Here is a 21,344-nt window from a genome sequence, read left to right as displayed (position 1 = left end):
TTTGGAAACCTACAAATAGTCCACTGTTTTTTTTTCCTCCATGAAAACACGATTTAATCACAAAGCCAAAACTATATTTCCTACCATATAAAAGAAGAGAGTAACTGATGGAATGTAAAGTATTCCCCATTGTATAGTCGCCCCTTTGTAATCATTGATTTGCTGTCTTTATCTGTCACATTAGTTGTCAAGCTTTTCTGTCTTTCACTGACCTATTCCTTATTCATTCTCTTACAAACTATACTTTTCTTGACTTCTACCATCAATAAGATTCCACATTGTCTATTACTTTCTTTAAAAAAAATTTTGACCTTTCACTTTTTGACCCAGGGTGTTTTTGTTTAACTAAAGACCAGACCCTATTCCTGTAAGCACAATAACAGTCCTGCAGAACTACTGGTGCTTTAGGGACTCTTCACACTACATTGTCTGTTTATTGTATGTGTTCCTGCATATATGGTAGATGTGTCTATAAATTCCTATTACCCAAATGAGGCAAAAAAGAAGACCATATAGTCCTCTATTTGGGCTGCACACATCAGAGTTTGGCTATGTTCACACAACAATTTTCTACAGCCGTTATTTGATACTCAAAATAATGGCGTTTGTTTGGAGTGCCAAACAACGACCGTGGTTTAGCATGTTCCATTGCAATAACGGCCGTTGGAACATTATTCTAGTTCAAAGTCAAAGATGGCCCTTTTTGGTGTGTCTTTCATTAAAAGGTCCATTGATTTTAACACAAAAGACAGTTGGGAAAAAAAAAATAGAACTATGTGTGAACAACCTAACATAGTGGCTGCTGTTTGCGCAATAACTGACGCAGGTTTAGGCTGTCCTACCTGAGGGTAGCATACAGTAGTGACAGAGAAGGTGAACAAAATGATGTGTCACTTACATTGATCTGTGCAGCTGATCCAGAGATATCCTTCTGAATAACATGGACAATAAGTAGTTCTCTCCATTATGAGCGTGAGCTCAGTAGTCCTAGACATTCATGAGCAGAAAACTCCGCCCACCAGCTGCTGATTGGCAGTTATCTATCCATGCTGTGGTAGTCAGGTAGTCAGAATCCTATTCTCCTGCATATTAGGAGAACAGCTGAACAGAATGATGGAAGTAATACACTGATCTGTTCAGCATTTCTGTCAGTAGTTTATGCTGCCCTCATTTAAGGCACCATAAACCTAGTGATAAATTTTCTTTAATGACTAGAACATTTATTTGGCTGAAAACACTGGCCGTTATTTTATACATTGTGTGAACCATCAGCCGTTGGTTCCATAGACTTACAGTGTGTGAACATGACCTTTCTGTTTATCTAGCATTTTAACCCAAAGAAACAGGGGAGCGTTTGCTAAAATTTACTGCTGTGTGAAACCAGCCTGAGGGATTGCAACAAAAGCTAATATAAAGTGCATTAAAGGGGTTATCCAGCGTTACAAAAACATGGCCACTTTCTTCTAGAGATAGCACCACTTGTCTCCAGTCTGGGTGGGGTTTTGCAAATCAGTTCCATTGAAGTGAATGGAGCCTAATTGCAAACCACACCTGAACTGGAGACAAGAGTGGTGTTGTCATGGGAACTGGGCCGCGGTTCGAAAAACGGACCACGGCACTGGCTTCCCCGTGACGGCGCGGATCTATCCCTGTGTCAGGTTAAAGAGGACGTACCTGGTGGTACATCCTCTTTAAAAGATGTGTGTTTAGGATACACTAAAGCTAAACTAACTGGACCTGCCAGAAGAAGCATGTGGCCGCACATTTCACACCCGTAGCCATCTCCACTGAGGCACAAGTCTATTTTCTGGAGCAGCATCAGAACAGAGAGAAATGGGAGCACAGGAACAAGGTCAGGTGAGTTTTTAACAGTACCATTTTGGCTTAGTTAGGACTTTTTTAGCACTTTTTTTGTTAATTTTGTTTACCAGATGAGATGAATAACAACCTGAGGCAGGCTGTACTAGAAGATCCACTATGGCAGGCATGGAGACATTCAGAAGGCCACCCACTGCCATGGCAACCAATTGGCACCCCGTGATCACATTGTAAGGGTGCTAACACCTGTAGCACCTGTCAATCAGCCTTTCTAATGCTGTGATCACTATTGATTGCTGAATTAAAGGCGTTAAATGGCCAGCATTATGGTGCATTTACACGGGACAATTATTGTTCAAATTTTCGCCATAATCAGCTCGTGTAAACACAGCGAATGATCAAGCGACGAGCGAGAAATAGTTCATTTTGATCTTTCAGCATGTTCTCAAATAGTTGTTGGTCATTCGCTAAAAATTCACAGATCGCTTCGTGTAAACAGTCTTTCACCGATTGACCCTATGTGTGAGATGGGCTTCAGTGATCTTAAAATGATCGCAATAACAATTTTTTACTTCGTCTAAATGCTGATCGTTATAAAAACCAAATCATTGCTTCAAAATCATTAAGCGATCAATTGGGCGAATTATCGCTTCATGTAAAGGTAGCACTAGTGTGATTGCTGATGTTAATCAATGACAGTGATTACTGGCTGCTGACAGCAAGCACCATCCACAATCTGTAAAGCTCAGCTCCTGAGCTTATTTCATAACCCCTTAGCATGCATCTGCCACATGTGTCTGAGAGATGTTGCCAAGGGGTTAAAGCTATGCATAATTCTGACTCTCTAGAGCAGGGGTACTCAACAACTTTTAGTGAAGGTCCACTTACCGGGGTCTATTGCCAGGTGAAGGTCCGAGCTGAACATCAGTAGGAAACGTGTTTTGTTATTTTTCGCAAAGGGTGTTGAACTATTTACATACAGAATTGCTGCTTATTAGCGCGAAAACTGACATTTTCTCTCTCTCATCAGCACTTTGAAATTAGGTACAAAGTATATAGCCCCCCTGTGCGGTCTCCCCCAGAATATAGCCCCCCTGTGCGGTCTCCCCCAGTATATAGCCCCCATGCTTTGCTCTCCCCCAATATATAGCCCCCTGTGTGTTCTCCCTCTCCCATATAGCATAAAAAATCAACACTTTATACTCACCTGCGCGTCCTCTTCTCTTCCTCCTGTGGCCGCACTGCAGCGGTCACTAGAGGCCGCTCTCCCCGCCAGCGCAGGAACGTCACTTGAGCACCGACACCAGAGGGGGAGCGCGGCCTCTTGTTTCCGCTGCGGCCAGTGAGAGGTGACTGACGGAGAGGGAGCCAATGGCTTCTTCTCTGTCAGTGCTGCTGCCACTGACGCCCGGTATCTATGAGCGCTTGTTACAAGTGCTCATAGATACTTACTGTACAGGGAGCAGCGCCGCAGCCGGGGTCCGGACAGCTGGCCACCGTGGTCCGCCAGTTGAGGACTCCTGCTCTAGAGTATTGCACTCTGAAGAACTTGTGCAGTGTAAGAATATGTGCACACTGCGAAATCCCCGCTCCAATTCCGCAGCTCGTCCCTGCTTGCGGACGCTGGTGGCCAGGCGCATCACTGCTGGTCCCATAGGCTCCATTCTATGGTTTGCCAGATTCCACAGTCCGCCCGAAGAATGAGCGGGTTCATTCTTCGGGCAGACGGCAGAATCTGGCAAACAATAGAATGAAGCCTATGGAACCAGTGGAGATGCGCGTGGCCACCAGCGTTCACGAACGGGGGTGAGCTGCGGAATCCGCGGAGGGTGTTCCCCGGGGATTCTGTAGTGTGCACATACCCTAAGGGTCTTTTTACACATTGCAACATGGGGCCATGCAGGGACGCAAATGAGTGCCGATTAGGGATGTCATGATACCAGAATTTTAAGTTCGATACCGATACCAGCTTTCTTATTTCGATACTCGATACTAATTCGATACTAAATAAAGTTTGAAAAAAAACATGTAAAAATACAAATATACTGTAATATCCCCCCGCCCAGACTGCGAATATGATGCCCCTATGTACACCACTTTTATTTATCTGACTTTTTGATCACTTTGATACATTTTATCGTTCTGACTATTATGCATGCAATGGTTGCCAAATACATGTATGTTCCTTTGCACCTTCTTATGCACTACAAGTCCCAGCATACCTTCTTGTGGGGAGTTGTGCACAAGGAGGTATGCTGGGAGTTTTAGTACATAAGAAGGTAAGCTGGGAGTTGTAGTGCACAAGGAGGTATGCTGGGTGTTGTAGTGCATTGGGAGGTATGCTGGGAGTTGTAGTGCACAAGGAGGTATGCTGGGTGTTGTAGTGCATTGGGAGGTATGCTGGGAGTTGTAGTGCACAAGGAGGTATGCTAGAATGTTGTGTCAGGAGGCTGCTGCACAACTGCAACTCCCAGCATACCTCTTTGTGCACTACAACTCCCAACCTACCTCCTTGTGCACTACAACTCCCCACAAGAAGGTATGCTGGGGGTTGCAGTTGTGCATTAGCAACCTTCTGACACAACAACTTCCAGCATACCTTCGTATGCACTAAAACCCCCACATACCTCCTTGTGTACTGCAACTCCCCACAAGAAGGTATGCTGGGAGTTGTAGTGGACACTGAGGTATGCTGGAACTTGTAGTGCACAAGGAGGCTGCTAATGCACAACTGCAACACCCAGCATACCGTCTTGTGGGGAGTTGTAGTGCACAAGGAGATATGGTGGGAGTTTCAGTTGTGCAGCAGCAACCTCCTGGCACAACAACTCCCAGCAGCATACCACCTTGTGCACTACAACTCCCAGCATACTTCCTTGTGCACAAAGAGGTATGCTGTGGGTTGTACTAGTGCACAACGAGGTATGCTGCTGGGAGTTGTAGTGCAGCAGCAGCCTCCTGACACAACTCCCAGCGTACCTCCTTGTGCACAACGCCCCACAAAAAGATATGCTGGGAGTTGTTCCACTGTGCCGGCGGGCCCTGGGGGGATGGCGACAGGATTGTGGAGGGACCCCACTGCAGAGGCAGGTCCTGGTGGGAGAGCTAAAGGGTGCAGGGAACCCCGCTGTATTAGTGGGTCCTGGAGTGTGCGGGGGACCCCCGCTGCACCGGCAGCTCCTGGAAGGTAGAGAACTGGAGGGTGCGGGGGACGCCGCTGCACCAGCCGGTCCCGGGGTGGGGAGACTGATAATGGTTAAATGACTGTCGCCCGCGGGATCGCGGAACGCAGTCATTAGCAGTGGGGGCCACTCCATATGCAGCAGACCTCTGCATACGGAGCAACTTGGGAGTGATTAAATGCCGCTGTCAGTTGTGACAGCGGCATGTACAAATAGCCGACACTAGCGATCAATATGTGCCGGCTATTTGAAATCCTCGCCGTCAGGAGCTGAGAGCGCGCGGGCGGAGAGGGGACACCAGGGGGCAGTACCCAGAGAACATAGCCGGCGCTCAGTTAGCCGCCGGCCATGTTCTCTGAACTATACTTCATGTTAAGTTGCGCTATTACGCAACTTAACATAAAGTTTCGATACCGAACCGTTTTTCTGCCCGAAATATCGATAGTAGTATCGATATTTCGGTGCATCGTGCATCACTAGTGCCGATCAGTTACCTTTACAAGGCACAACAAATCGAGCCACCATGCTGCACAAATGATCCTTGTATCGGTCATGCAGCCATGGAAACTGACAGTTTCAGATCACAACCAGTGCATACTTACCTTCCTGCACTGCTTGTGATCTGGCATTCTGCTCTCTTGCCGCTCCACACCTCCTTCGGCTGTCAATCATTCTGGAGGAGGCAGCAGCCTGAAGATACAGCAGTGGCTGGAAGACGGGAGAGCAGGATGTTGGATTACAAGCAGCGTAGAAGGTAAATGCACTGCTTATGATCTGGAAACTGACAGCAGGGATATGTGCAGAACTGTGCTGTCAGTTTCCTTTTGCTAATGGCTGCACATCACCTGTTTAGATAGGGAGATGTGCGGCCGATAAAGATAAATTTGGAAGCCTGTCCGAAAGATGCGATCACCTGAGGATCGTCCGTTTCCCGGTCCTCAGCTGACCGCTGTCACTTTTCCACAGGCTGATTATCGGCCAAAGGAACACTTTTAGCAACGCTTTGGTAAATAATCAGTGTAAAGGGTCCTTAAAGGGATTGTCCACTTTATAGTTAAATTGTGCAGTGTACAGTATTAGTAAGTGTATTTACTGCACTTACTGACAGCAGCTCCCTAAGTATCCCATAGAGCTAACATCAGACTCCCCTCCTCCAGGCAGTGCTGCCCTGCTCTATGGTGATTCTGTCCATAAGATCAAAGGAAAAACGAGAAATCGTTCATTGTGATCTTTCAACAAGTTCTCAAATCGTCGTTGGTTGTTTGCTAAAAATTTGCAGATCACTTGTGTAAACAGTCTTTCAAATATTCACCCTATGTGTGAGATGGGCTTAAGCAATCTTAAAAACTATCGCAATAACGATTTTTCTAACGATTTATTCGTCTAAACGCTGATCATTAAAAAAACCAAATTATTGCTTCAAAATCGTTAAACGATCGATTGGGCGAATCATTGCTTTGTGTAAATGGACCATAAAGGACAGATCTGAGCCTAACATATCAGGTATGATGCAGAGAAGCTGTGCTGGTAATGAATAGAGATAGAATACCAGATTTATGTAGATGGTGGATGGTGGCACACAAGTTCTCAAATGATTTGGTTTCCAATGGTAGAGCCAGCAGTTGCCGTAGTGTTACCGTAGTGATGTCACAGGAAGAGATACATAGTTAGGTGTCATCAGTATACAGACGGTAGTGAAAGCTGAATCTGATAAGGACAGATGGTTCTGGATGATTGTAGATTTCTCTCCATTCCCAGGATACCACAGATGCTCCCAATGCACAGCAAGCAGTGGTGGTCAGGAGTTCTTCTGTTTCTGTGGGATGCCCTCTACATATGGATGCAGTTTGGCTCTTCCATTCTGCCAGTGTATATACAGCAGTGTTAGTACTGTGCTTTATATAATGTGTAAATGGAAGCTGTACTGACATCTAGTGGTCATTGTGAGAATTGCTGTTATAACGTGTGAAAAATCTGAATTAAAAAAAGCACATATATGGATACGGAGAAAGCAGAATCTCTCCACAAAGCAACGATGGAGCAGCACAGTCTCACTGTACTACTACACCCACCATCCACCATACCAAAAGTAATAACACCATTCTACATCAGGGATGGAGACCCATTCGCCCTCCAACTGTAGCAGAACTACAATTCCCATCATACCTTGGCAGCCGATGGTTTCCCCGCCCCTGTTCTGCGTCTAGTAGGGACCTGTGACCAATCAGAGGCCTTCTTACTTCAGACGCCTGATTGGACGCTTCTGACAGACGCGCTCCTATTGGCTCATTTCGCTCGCGTTTCGTCACTTCCTGCGCACAGTAGCAACATCCGGTTTGCTCAGGCTCCCCGTGCAGCAGCCGGCGGGGAGACCGTCTATCAGTGTGTGTAGGCTATCAGTGATCGGGAGAGCGCCCCGGGGGCTGCACCATGTCAGACACATGGAGCTCCATACAGGCCCACAAGAAGCAGCTGGATTACCTGCGGGAGAGGCTGCAGCGGAGGAAGAAGGATGTCAGCTCGCAGCTGGCCCGGGGTGAGGAGAACTGCTGATGTGCGGCGACCTGCCGGCATCTATGCAGCTCACGTCTAACCTGTTTCTTCCACAGATCCGCAGAACCCGGAGGCTCCGTCCCTCCGCAGTGACAGCCCCGTCCCCTCAGGGGCCTCACAGCCGCCCAAAGGAGCCACAGAGGTGACCCCTGACCCCGAGCTGGAGAGGAAGCTGCTGCACCACCTGTCAGACCTGTCACTGGTCCTGCCGGCAGACTCCGTGTCCATCCAGCAGGCCATTACCACGGTGAGAGCGGTATATTGGGGTATATACCCACCCAGCAGGCTATTACCACGGTGAGAGCGGTAAATTGGGGTATATACCCACCCAGCAGGCTATTACCACGGTGAGAGCGGTAAATTGGGGTATATACCCACCCAGCAGGCTATTACCACGGTGAGAGTGGTATATTGGGGTATATACCCACCCAGCAGGCTATTACCACGGTGAGAGTGGTATATTGGGGTATATACCCACCCAGCAGGCTATTACCACGGTGAGAGTGGTATATTGGGGTATATACCCACCCAGCAGGCTATTACCACGGTGAGAGCGGTATATTGGGGTATATACCCACCCAGCAGGCTATTACCACGGTGAGAGCGGTATATTGGGGTATATACCCACCCTATGGGGTATATACCCACCCAGCAGGCTATTACCACAGTGAGAGCGGTATATTGGGGTATATACCCACCCAGCAGGCTATTACCACGGTGAGAGCGGTATATTGGGGTATATACCCACCCAGCAGGCTATTACCACGGTGAGAGCGGTATATTGGGGTATATACCCACCCAGCAGGCTATTACCACGGTGAGAGCGGTATATTGGGGTATATACCCACCCAGCAGGCTATTACCACGGTGAGAGCGGTATATTGGGGTATATACCCACCCAGCAGGCTATTACCACGGTGAGAGTGGCTACTGGGGTATATACCCATCCAGCAGGCTATTACCACGGGGAGAGCGGCTACTGAGTATGCTGATGCGTCGAGAGGATTACTAAGCTCGGCCGTATAATGGGGAGACCTGAACTATAAAACAAAACATTCTTTATGTATATTTTTTAGGTAAAAAATAAATTGTGTGTTTTTGTTTCCCGTTACAGCCAGACTTCTCCGTTTCCAGGCAGGCCGTTGAAAGCCTTTTACAGAAATTTGCTGCTCAAGAGCTGATTGAAGTCAAAGGCATCGAGCAAGAAGATGATGACCGACCCACTGTAGTAACCTATGCCGACCACTCTAAGCTTTCTGCTATGATGGGAGCCGTTACAGAAAGAAAAGCCCAAACCACTGCACCTAGCGCAAAAAAGAGGAGAGCTCAGGAGGGAGATTCCTCCACTTCCTTGTCTTCCACTTCTGCTGCAGGTGCTTCAAAGGAGAAAAAAGTATTAGAGCCGCAGAAGAAGGCAAGAAAACACGCGACCAACATGGACCTCGAAATAGAGAGCCTGTTAAGTCAGCAGTCCACTAAAGAGCAGCAAAGTAAGAAGGTAAGGCGTCCTTTTCTTTTCACTTTGATGGTCTGACCCCACACATTTCTGAACAGCGGTGCCCATGTATTAGCAGTGATCTCTGAGGCCATATTGCTGGGACCTATCCTGTTCATATAACGTGCCAGTGCGTCAATACAAGTAAAGAAATTCACTCCTACGGCATAATCGCATGTCATGAAGTGCTAGTGCAACAAACCATCATAATACTAATATGCCTGACAGGTTATAAGATATACTGTTACAAGGGTGCCCATTAGCTAGTAGTATCCGTATACAACCTTGTGTCCCAGTCCCCACCTCACACTCCAATGCCATTTTGCTTCCTGCTAATAATGGCCATTATTGTACAAATATACAAATTCGTCTTTGTGTCACTGTCGTTTAAATTTTTTTTTGCAGAAATCAATAGTGCAGGCGGTTTTAAGAAACTTTGTAATTGGGTTTATTAGCTGAAAAATGCATTTTTATCATGAAAAAGCAGTTTGAATCTCTCCCCCCTGTCTTCATGGTTTTCTATGGAGAGAGGAGGGGTGGATGGAGATGAGGCACCAAAACAGAACAGCAAGGAGTTAATTTACAGCTACATCACTGGGCTGTCTCCTCTGAAGTCAGCACTGACCTCTCTGACCTCTGAATACCGGCTTTCACACAGGTCCCACTATGTAATCCTTTGTTTTCTGCTCTCTGCTGACCACTAATCTCCCTCCTCCCCCCTCCCCTCTCCATAGGTTACACAGGGCCCGACTGATGTAAAAGAGTCGAGATTTCCTGATAATGAGCAGTGAATGAGAGAGAGGAGGAAGGGGGGACCTGGGGAAAGTCTTTTTGAATGCAGATAATGGCATATTTGCCTAATAAACCCAATTACAAAGTTTCTTAAAATCGCCTGTACTATTGATTTCCACAAAAAAACAAAACACATAATATTTGATTGATCTTTTATATTGTGACACTATTCTTATTGTGATTAGGTAAGCCAGGAAATCCTTGAACTTCTGAACACCAGCACAGCAAAGGAGCAGTCTATTGTGGAGAAGTTTCGTTCCCGTGGCAGAGCCCAGGTCCAGGAATTCTGTGACTATGGGACCAAAGAGGAGTGTATGAGAGCATCGGGGGCTGATACTCCTTGTAAGAAGCTGCACTTCAGGTAAGAGCGTTTAGTAACATCAGTTTATTAGTAATAAAAAAAATATTCAAGTTGTCATTTTTGTTGATAACAGAACAACAAAATATTTGACGGGTGTGAATGAGGCCTTATGGTGCGTTTACACAGAGAGATTTATCTGACAGATCTTTGAAACCAAAGCCAAGAACAGACTATAAACAGGGTGCAGGTCATAAAGGAAAGACTGAGATTTCACCTCTTTTCATTCCTGGCTTTGGCTTAAAAAAATCTGTCAGATAAATCTCTCTTGTGTTAAAGCACCTTTAGTGAGCTATCACCTGATACTTCAATCCTACTATTCAGTTTTTAAATTTCTGTGTCATTGACTGCATAGCCTATAGAGCTGTACAGTATAAAGATAAAGGCATTGCAGTGAGATGGATAAAGGGGCTTTACATATCAGGGGTGTCAAAAGGGTTATCCAGCGAAAATCTTTTTCTTTCAAATCAATTGGTGTCAGAAATTTATATAGATTTGTAATTTACTTCTATTTAAAAATATCAAGTCTTTCAGTACTTATCAGCTGCTGTATGCCCTGTAGGAAATATTGTTTTCTTTTCAGTCTGACACAGTGCTCTCTGCTGCCACCTCTGTCCAAGACAGGAACTGTCCAGAGCAGGGGAGGTTTTCTATGGGAATTTGCTGCTGCTCTGGAAAGTTCCTGTCTTAGACAGCGGTGGCAGCAGAGAGCACTGTGTTGGACTGGAAGCAATACACCACTTTCTGCAGGACATACAGCAGCTGATAAGTACTGAAAGACTGGAGATTTTAAAGTAAAAGTAAATTACACATCTATATAACTTTTTGAAACCAGTTGATTTGAAAGAAAAACATTTTTAACGGATAACCCCTTTAAATTTTGCTTGCTGGTAGAATTCATTGGAATCATGTAAGATGATATATATATTTTCCCCCTACAGGCGTATTATAAATATACACACTGATGAATCTCTCGGTGACTGCTCCTTTCTTAATACCTGTTTTCACATGGACACTTGTAAATATGTTCACTATGAGATTGATGCATATGTAGAACCTGCAGGAACAGCAACCGGATCCGAGCCTACACCAAACCAGGATATGCCTCTGGTTAAAGGTGTGGGAGACGCAAGTGTAGGACGTCTCTTCCCTTCACAGGTAAGATCCGAAAGGGAATCCAAACATTCTAGGCCATAGACAGCGGCCTACACAGGAGATGCAGATATGCTGAGGTGAATTGTCCGTGTTCTAACTAATTTTAATAGTACTCCAGTGCAAAGTGTCAGAGAGACTTTCCCAAGCTCCTGGTCTGCTGATAGCTGGATTACCTTCTCACTACCCCTCCCGTACCTCACCTTGATTGACAGTTAACTGCAAGCTGAGCCCAAGCAGGGTCAGGGATGGGAGGTGAGGAGGTGTTACAACCTTCAGAAGAATAAAAACATTATGGGGGAGATTTATCAAACATGGTGTAAACTGAAACTGGCTCAGTTGCCGCTAGCAACCAATCAGATTCCACCTTTTATTTCCCAAAGCATCTGTGAGGAATGAATGGTGGAATCTGATTGGTTGCTAGGGGCAACTGAGCCCGTTTCACTTTACACCATGTTTGATAAATCTCCCACAGTATGTGTTCTGGAAGCACAGACAGATATATGAAAGGCACAATGTGTCTCCTATCTAATAGTGTCAGCAGTTTAGAACATGAATTTCATTTGAAAGGGTAAATAATACTGTATTTGCCACAAAGAGCCCTAAAAGCAAATGGTGCAAGTCATTTTTTTTGTATATTGCCCCTGAGAGGAGAGCCACACACACGGAAGCGTACATTTGTTTGTATACTTTCCCTATAGTTTGTGGTACACAGCTACTACACAGTGCTGCGGTATAATATCTAGCCATACAACTGACACTAAAGCCATACAGAGAAATCCCATCGCCATATGACATTAACAAATGAATGTGCACCGTGCGTCCTTGTCTAACATGTTCATTGTAAAGTGATACTGTACATTCTTACAAAGAGTAACTTTTCCCTCTCATCACCAGTGGATCCGTTGTGATATTCGCTACTTGGACATGAGCATTTTGGGAAAGTTTTCAGTGGTGATGGCTGACCCACCATGGGATATTCACATGGAGCTTCCGTATGGAACTTTAACTGATGATGAGATGAGGAAGCTCCAGATCCCGGTACTGCAGGATGATGGTTTCCTCTTCCTCTGGGTCACTGGCAGGTAGGAATGGAGAACCATGGGTAGTCGCCACCATTCTTACATACTCACATCCCGCTGCATGTATGTAAGTTAATCCCCCTGCAGCCGGAGCATACATCTTCTCCCTGCTCCGGCTTGCTTCAGGGGTTCCCGGGCATCTGGTCGTCCTGCTCAGCCAATCAGTGTGCTGTCCTGCCACAGTGCACTGATTGGCTAAGCAGGACGTCCAGCCGAGAACCCCTGAAGCAGCCAAGAGCAATAGATCACCGATCTCATTGATCTATGCAGTATATACTGCATAGATCTCAATGAGAGATCAATATACAGTAATAATACTAGAAGTCCCCCAGGGGGACTTCTAGTATGTGTGTAAAAAAAATAAAAAAAAATCCCCTCCCCTAATAAAAGTCTGAAACAGCCCCCTTTATAAATAAAAATAAACTTTTTTGGTTACATTTTTTAAAAGCCATCAAATAAAATAAAACTTATACAAGTTGCATATCATTGTAATCATATTGACTTGAGGAACATAGATAACATGTCGGTTTTACTCTAGGGTAAACAGCATAAACACAACACTCCCCCCCCCCCCCCCCCCCCCCCCCGTTTCCCCAATAAAAAAAATATTGCGTTTTATTTTTAATTTCACTGCACATATACAGTGTATATATTTTTTTGTTTCTGGTCTCATGGCATATTTTATGCAAATATTAAGTCTGTGAATGCAAAGTACAATTAGTGACGAAAAAAATAAGGGTTCTTGTGGGTCTCTAGGTGGAAAAATTCAAGCGCTATGGCCTTTTGAGCACGAGGAGGAAAAAAGAAAAATGCAAAATGGAAAATTGGCCTGGTCTTCTAAGGGTTAAGGTGGAGGCGGCAGAAGTTGGTCAGGGCCTGCAGAATGAGAGTAAAATCAAAGATGACCCCCAAGGCGGATGTGTCAGACAGGGGAAGAAGCACAGCCATTGACTGTAATGGGGGAAAGACAATGAATTCAGTTTTTTTCCATGTCAAGTTTTAGAAAGCAGCAGGAGAAGAAGGAAGATATAGGCAATAGACACTCTGGGATCTTGCATAGCAGAGAGGTAAGATCTGGACCAGAGAGATAGATTTCAGTGTCACCGACATGATCTGTCCCAGGCCAAACGTATAGAGAAGAGTAGGGGGCCTAGGTGGACATAGACATTGAGAGGGTGAGGTAAGGAGCTAGTGATCAAGTGGGAGATGCTGTATGTGTGGTAGAGAGGTATGGTGAGGTCCAGGAGTGGGCCAGGCCTGTGATGGGAATGGGTCAACTGTGGAGAAGTGGTGCAGAGTATTGGCATGAGGCTATGGCAGATCATTGGCCATATTGGTTAGGGAAGTTTCCCTGGAGTGGTGGGGGAGGAAGCCTGATTGTAGGGGGCGGAGTGAGTTGGATTAAAAGTGTTGAAGAGAATGAAGAGATGTTAGTGATTTTCCTGCATCCACTACCAGTTATCTGGTGAGGGGGAGGCTGCTCTCGTGTCTATCAATAGATCAATAGGTAATGGCGGTGCTGAGCCCCGAGCACAACTGCCCCAGGTGAGAGTTCACTCACCCCGACTGCACTGACATTATACTCCCAAGGATAACTGCACAGGGTACACCCCTCTTTTAGTTATTATAAAACCATAGCATTGTGATATGTATGCGGTCATGTGCTTATATATGCCCAACCCTAAGGAAATGTTTTGTATACAAGCCTTGTCTGCATGAGATCCCCTCTCCCCCCCGTTGTCTTATGGTTGTCCTCTGATATTATACCTCTGATTCCAATTCCAGGGCTATGGAGCTGGGCCGGGAATGCTTAAAGTTATGGGGGTGAGTAACTCCTATCCCCTCCCTTTCTTTGATAAATTGTGGTTGATGACTGTATTGATTGTTGTATTTCTTCTTGAATTTCATGTCTACAGATATGAACGAGTGGATGAAATAATTTGGGTGAAAACCAACCAGCTACAGCGAATTATTCGGACTGGGCGCACTGGCCATTGGCTTAATCACGGCAAGGAGCACTGTCTGGTAACAATAGTTGTCTAGTGTCATCAGTCATCATAATTGTCTTTATATAGCACCAACATATTCCACGGCGCTTTACAATTTAGAAGGTGCTTGCATGAACCCGAGACCCAACTTACATGTCAAACTATGCAACGGTTCAAATGGGGGGGGGGGGGGGGGGAGAGCAGCAGACAACTGTTTACCTCTGTTACGGCATGGATCCCAGTCACTTAAGGACCCATGCGGGTCCGATAAATAAGCGCCGTGTTTTCTACAGCAGGCCATCTGCCCTTCCCGTCCACATGTGGGGTACTCCTATAATCGGGGGGAATTGCTCTACATGATTAGGCTAGGTTCACACTGCGTTTTCAGCATCCGTTTAACGCATCCGTTTTTTTGCAAAAAACGCATGAAAAACGGATTGCAAAAAACGGATTCATTTGTGTGCATCCGTTTTTCCATTGACTTCCATTATTAAAAAAACGGATCCGTTTTTTTTGGCGGACCAAAACGGACCAAAAAACGTTGCTGACCCTATTTTTCTGGACGTTAAAAAAAACGGATCCGTTAAACGGATGCTGAAAACGCAGTGTGAACCTAGCCTTAGCGGTTTATTTTTTATTTTTTCCCCTTGTGAACATGAAAAATGTTACACCAATGTTTTAGTGTAAAAAATTTAATTTTTCATTTTTACAGCACATTGTTCCACATTTGTGTCTGTCACCAGTGAGGTCCATATGCTCACTATACTTGTTACATTCTTTGAGGAGTGTAGTTTCCATAATGGGGTCACTTGTGGGGGGTTTACAATGTTTTGGCAGCACAGGGGCTCTGTGAACCCGACATGGCCGCCGTCCTCCTTTCTGGCCAAATCCAGCTTCCAAAAACCAAATGGTGCTCCTTCCTTTTGGAGGCGTGTCTTGTGGCCGCATGGTAAATTATGTCCCCATGTGAGGTGTTTTTGTACTTGGGGGAAATTTCTCTACAAGTTTTTTTTTTTTTTTTTTTTTCCTTTTAACCCCTTGTCAACCTGAAAAATTTATAGCTAGACCAAGTTTTAGTCTAAAAAAAATAAAATTTTTCAATTTCATGGGACATTGTGCCTGTCACCAGTGGGGTCCATATGCTCACTATACCCCTTGTTACATTCCTCAAGGGGTGTAGTTTCCTAAATGGTGTCCCTTTACGGGTGTTTGTTAGGTTTTGGCACCCCAGAGCCTCTGCCAACCAGAAGTGGTACTTTAAAAAGTGGCCATTTGGATGAAGGCTTCAAAATTCCCTGGGCGCTCCGTTACATCTGAGGCTTGTGGTTGCGTCAAATAGCACAATAGGGCCACATATCATATATTTCTATAAACTGCAGAAATGAGGCAATAAAAATTGGGGTGCATTTCTCTGGAAATAGGTTTTCTATTATGAGAGAGATTGGATCACAATATAATTTCTGCAAAGAAAATTGAAATTTTCTTACACACTTAGAGGGAGATTTATCAAACATGGTGTAAAGGGAAACTGGCTCAGTTACCCCTAGCAACCAATCAGATTCCACCTTACATTTTCCAAAGAGTCTGTGTGAAATGAAAAGTAGAATCTGATTGGTTGCTAGGGGCAACTGAGCCAGTTTCCCTTTACACCATGTTTGATAAATCTCTCCCTTAGCTTTTATTTTTGTGACTCACCTAAAGGGTTAAACTTTCTGGAATTGATTTTGAACAGTTTGAGGGGTGCAGTTTCTGAAATGGGGTGCTTTGTGGGGCTTTATAACAGCCCCTTCAAATACACTTCAAACGTGAACTGGTCCCTTGAAAAATCAGATTTTGAAATTCTTGTGAAAATTTTTAAAAATGCTGCTAAACTTCGAAGCTTTCTATTGTCTTAAACAATTGAACAAAAGTTTAATAAATGCCGCCAACATAAAGTAGACATGTTGCTAATGCTATTTCATATGTAATTTATGTGGCATAACCATTTTCCTTACAAGCACAAAATTTCAAAGTTAGAAAAATGCTATTTTTCTCAATTTTTCACAGTATTTGGGGTTTTTCATAAAGATAGGCTGTAAGTATCGACTCAATTTTTCCAGAAATGTAAAGTATAACATGTCACGAGAAAACAGTCTCAGAATCGGCAGGATAGGTAAAAGCATCTCAAAGTTATTAATGGATAAAGTGACACATGTCATATTCCTGAAATTTGCTCCGGTCCTTAAAGTGACACTGTCACCCCCTATTTGCATTTTGACTGCTCTCCACAGGTGTAAAGGGTAAATGTTACAGCTTTCATTACTTATTTTATATCACACCTCATGGTGCCTGTGGATTGGTATATGTGGGCGGGGCCTCGCGACCTTTGTGCCACATCGCTCCGCCCCCGTCCGTGAAGTCATCGCTACATAGGCCCCTTAAGGACATTTTGGGCTCCGTCCTTAAGAGGTTAAAGGTTGTGTCTTCCAGAGAACTGATGCAGCACAAGAAAGAGTGGAAGATCTGGATAGTGGAGAATATAAATTTTTTAACCCCTTCCCGTCAGTAATCTGTGTATATACATTCCTACTGCACAATACCCCGTGTAGTGTAATGTATATATACGTTACTGACTTCAGGGGGTTACTGATGTGTGCGGGACTGCTGCAGTGAGAGCGGTCCCGCACTCATCAATGTGTCCGGGGCCGAAGGTAATGAGAGGCAGCTGGGATCCCGCAGCTGACTCTCATTAACCCCTTAAACGCCACGATCTATAGCGATCGCGGTGTTTAAGGTACTCATATGCGACTTTTTGATCACTTATTACAATTTCTCTGGATTTGATGCGACCAAAATGCGCAATTTTGCACTTTGGAATTTTTTGGCGCTTACGCCGTTTACTGTGGAAGATCAGGAATGAAATTCATAGTTCGAGCGATTACGCACGCGGCGATACAAAACATGTTTGTTTATATCTATAAAATGGGGAAAGGGGGGGGGGTGATTCAGACTTTTATTAGGGAAGGGGATGTGTTTTTTTTTTTTATTAATAAAAATAATTTTTTTTTTTTTTTTTTTTACACGCATACTAGAAGTCCCCCTGGGGTTAGGGTTATTCCACCTGGGGGACTTCTAGAATGACTGCTCTGATCTGTCATTGAGATCTATGCAGCCGAAAACAATAGAATGCTGAGCCGGGATTAGCGCCATTACGGTGCAGACCCCGGACGGGTGAGGATGCGGGGATCGCTCCTCCGTGACCATGTGTTGGGGGGGCAATCCCCCCCCCCCCCCCCCCCCCCCCACTAGACACCAGGGAAGGGGAAAAGCAGCATTTTAAATGCAGCTGTTAACAATACATGGGCAATACATTACTTTTAACAATACAACATTTTTCTCTGGACCTTGCTATAAGTGCACTATTTTTATGTTTTACATGTGACATCTGCCAGATATATGTAAACTGTTTATTTTGCAGGTTGGTGTTAAAGGAAACCCTCAAGGATTTAATCGGGGTCTAGACTGTGATGTTATTGTGGCCGAGGTGAGATGTTCAAATAAAGTGAATTGCTTAAAGTGTAGCTCCAGTATCAGTAAATATGTGATGTAAACGACAGCTTAAAAAAATGTTACTAACCAGCAGAAGTGCAGGCATCAGAGAAGTCTCCGTTCACTACTAAATGGTGGGGCCCCTGTTCCTCTAGGTCCGTTCTACCAGTCACAAGCCTGATGAGATTTACGGCATGATTGAACGTCTTTCTCCCGGCACTCGTAAGATTGAGCTGTTTGGACGTCCACATAACGTGCAGCCAAACTGGTTAGTGTTTTGTTCTCTGGACTAGATATTTTATTTTCTTGCATTAAAGTCATCATAAATGTTGTAAATCTTGCACAGAGAAACCTGTTTACTGCGGAGTCTCATCCTCTTTGTATTTCTTTAAGGATCACTTTAGGGAATCAGCTGGACGGGATCCATTTGTTAGATCCAGATGTGGTGGCTCGATTTAAGCAACAATATCCAGATGGAGTGATTTCAAAACCAAAGAATATGTGAACACTTCCACTTTCTTAGGATGAAAACTTATTTTTTTTATACGGTTTTAGACTCCTTGGCTGACTTTTTGATTCAGTGTAAATAGTGTCTCTATGATGTCATTCCTCATGCATTTAAAATATATGGAATAAAACAGATGCCAGTCTTACTTACTAAGGAAATTCTAATCCCCAGGAGATACAATGGAATATTGAAGGCTAACCAGATTATTGCAGATGCTGGGCATTACATGGGGCACTGTTAAAAAGAAAAAAAAAAACACACTTTGACACGTCAATTTTATCGCTATGTTAATTGGGGTGTTTGTTGCATAGGTGACGATACTATTTTTTATATATATATATATATATATATATATATATATATATATATATATATATATATATATATATATATATATATATATATACACAGATTAGAGTCAGATCCTGAAACATTTTGTACTTTTTATTTTAATTTTCTGTACACTATTATGGAGATAGTCATCTTGTGTAAGAGGTTTTCCACCCAGCACCATAGACTTACATTATGCTACTTCTCGAACTGAAGGTAGATGAAGACACAGCGGGAAGAAGGGGAAGAACAGGTGCACATATTGTGGTGCCAAATTTAGGGTGCCTTCACACGTAATGGATCCGCAGCGGATTCCTCGCTGCGAATCCCTGCCCTGTACACTTTATGGGCAGACAAATTTATCTATCTATGGATGTGTACCTATATGCCCGCAGCCCGTTCCGTTACACCCCCCCCCCCCCTCCGGCCGCTGCAGCGTATACTTTACCTGCTCCCCGCTTCGGCTTGCTTCGGGGCTTCTGGCATCTTCACGTCCTGCTCAGCCAATCAGTGTGCTGTGGCGGGGCAGCAAACTGATTGACCGAGCAGGATGTGTCGGGAGCCCCGAAGAAAGCCAGAGTGGGGAGCAGGTGATGTATATGCTCTGGGGGGGGGGGGGGGGGGGGGGGGGCAGGGGTTAATGGGGCGGGCTGCTGACATACTCACAGCGGGATATCCATCCTGCTGCGAGTTTGTCTGCCCATAGAGTGTACAGGGCAGGGATTTGCAGCGGATCTCGCTGCAAATGCGCAGAGAGAAATTCGGTGCGGATCTGTTACGTGTGAACGCACCCTTAAAAGGAATATGTATTAGTAAGGCCTAATACTCTCTCCAAATCTGCCTTTGGCTGCAGGTTCTGACTTGTGCCCAGCCTGTGCCCTGTGTCAGCAGGGAATGTATGCTTTGCACCAGGTGGCTTTGTCAGGACATTTTCAGTGAAGTTTCCTTTTAAAATCTTTTGGATATTTTCCTCACAACATCTTCATAGCTCCAAATTTGTATGTTACGCCTTCCTGGGGCCTAGTAATCCATTGTTCCATTTAGCTGAAATCCTGATCAGCCGATTCAGCTTCCAAAAAAAGCTCCTGTCTCTCAAGGCAGCAGACTTTCTGGAAACCACCTAAATGAAGTCATGTCTCAGGCCACCAGTGGCAGTAGCATCTTTCTTTATCAGAATCATTCCAGGGGGGCAGCAATCCTCATAGGTGTTTGCCTCTTAGAATTTCTTCTCCCAGAAATGTAAGACCATCCACTACTCATGAGGCTTGTAAGCTCACAGACACTCCATGGCCTCTACCTGTTCCACCCAACCCACAAGGCTCACTATTTCACCCAACTTCACCACAGCTGCATTTCATGGCACGGCTACTGAGACCAAAGTTATGAGGTTTCGTAGCCTAAGGGCCTTCTGACCCATAATAGTTTTGTATAAGGGCGGGTTCAGACTGCAGAATTCCGTCGCCTGTATGTGCTCACGGACGCGCGCCTTTCCGGAAAGACGCGTGGCTGTGAGCGTGTACAGGCGACAGAAATCTGCTAAATTTATCTGGGAGAATTCCGTAGTCTGAACCCACCCTAATGGCGCATGTTGAAAGGCAACAGTCAGCGCCATGAGTGATGTCGGCTGATCGTTGTCTTTCAGCATGTTCTAAAATCACAATAATGATGACCATGGCTTTCTTCTATGGGCCACCGGGCAGCTCCTCTGCTCTATGTCTGTGCGTGTAATAGTACAAACAGCAAGTGCCAACCTGTCAGGTCAGAGCTTGCTTGCTCGTCATTCCCTGCTCGCTGTCTCTACTACTACAGGTTACCCAGACAATCTATTATATGGAGCGCTGGGCAGCAGACGGCAGATATTGGTATCTGGATTTTAAAACATGCTTAAAGACAACATGCACAATGTCAGCTGATCATTGCCATTCAACTAGAACTATTGCACAAAACTATTACGGCCGATAATCGTTTTGAGTAATGGGACCCTCGGGGCGATTATCGTGTGAAAAAAATTGTTATTCAAATTTTAACGATAATCGTTGTGTGTAATTGCAGGCAATGATCGAAAAATCATATGTCAATCGTTGATTTAGATCTGAACCTGAATTATCGCTAATCGTTCGCAGTAATTCCACATTCGTTCGCTGTAGTTCTGCATTTGTTCACTAATCGTTCAGTGTAATCGCACATTGTCCATTGTTTTTCTGAGATCAGACAGAGTAAACAATCATAGTCACAGTAACGAGTGTAAGTAATGGCCATCGTTCTGTGTAATATGGTGAACTATTTCAGGTTAACAATAAACGATCTCATTTGCGATCGGTTAGCATTAGTCGTTAAAAATCGCTCCGTGTAATAGGACCCATATGGTGCATTTACACAGACAGATTTATCTGACAGATTTCTGAAGCCAAAACCAGGAACAGACTATAAACAGAGATCAGGTCATAAAGGAAAGACTAATTCCTCCTCTTTTCAGATCCATTCCTGGCTTTGGCTTCAAGAATCTGTCAGATAAATCTGTCTGTAAACGCACCATTAGTCTGCTATTCAAACCATGC

The 21,344-nt window shown here is 44.6% G+C and overlaps 1 protein-coding gene across 1 annotated transcript; it reads left to right on the top strand.

Annotated features, from left to right (window-relative positions):
• The first annotated feature begins 7,327 nt into the window (after positions 1-7,327).
• METTL3 (methyltransferase 3, N6-adenosine-methyltransferase complex catalytic subunit) lies at positions 7,328-18,601 on the top strand. Its single transcript, XM_069964191.1, has 11 exons — positions 7,328-7,536; positions 7,610-7,800; positions 8,668-9,051; positions 10,026-10,201; positions 11,140-11,356; positions 12,248-12,435; positions 14,218-14,256; positions 14,349-14,457; positions 17,878-17,943; positions 18,104-18,216; positions 18,342-18,601. The coding sequence occupies exons 1-11, from the start codon at positions 7,431-7,433 to the stop codon at positions 18,451-18,453; spliced, it is 1,701 nt and encodes a 566-aa protein (XP_069820292.1). The 5' UTR covers positions 7,328-7,430; the 3' UTR covers positions 18,454-18,601.
• Positions 18,602-21,344: the final 2,743 nt, after the last annotated feature.

The sequence above is a fragment of the Dendropsophus ebraccatus genome, chromosome 3, assembly GCF_027789765.1.
Source record: "Dendropsophus ebraccatus isolate aDenEbr1 chromosome 3, aDenEbr1.pat, whole genome shotgun sequence".
In the NCBI taxonomy this organism is placed as follows: domain Eukaryota; kingdom Metazoa; phylum Chordata; class Amphibia; order Anura; family Hylidae; genus Dendropsophus; species Dendropsophus ebraccatus.
Note: the sequence above shows the minus strand (reverse complement) of the source record. Positions and strands in the feature narration are given on the sequence as shown.

What these genes read in the sequence shown, in the direction of transcription:
- METTL3 (XM_069964191.1), top strand. Translation starts at nt 7,431, where the DNA reads ATGTCAGACACATGGAGCTCCATACAGGCCCACAAGAAGCAGCTGGAT. An exon ending in GACGTCTCTTCCCTTCACAG is followed by an intron (nt 11,357 to 12,247) that starts GTAAGATCCGAA and finishes TCTCATCACCAG; the next exon opens with TGGATCCGTTGTGATATTCG. An exon ending in GAATGCTTAAAGTTATGGGG is followed by an intron (nt 14,257 to 14,348) that starts GTGAGTAACTCC and finishes TCATGTCTACAG; the next exon opens with ATATGAACGAGTGGATGAAA.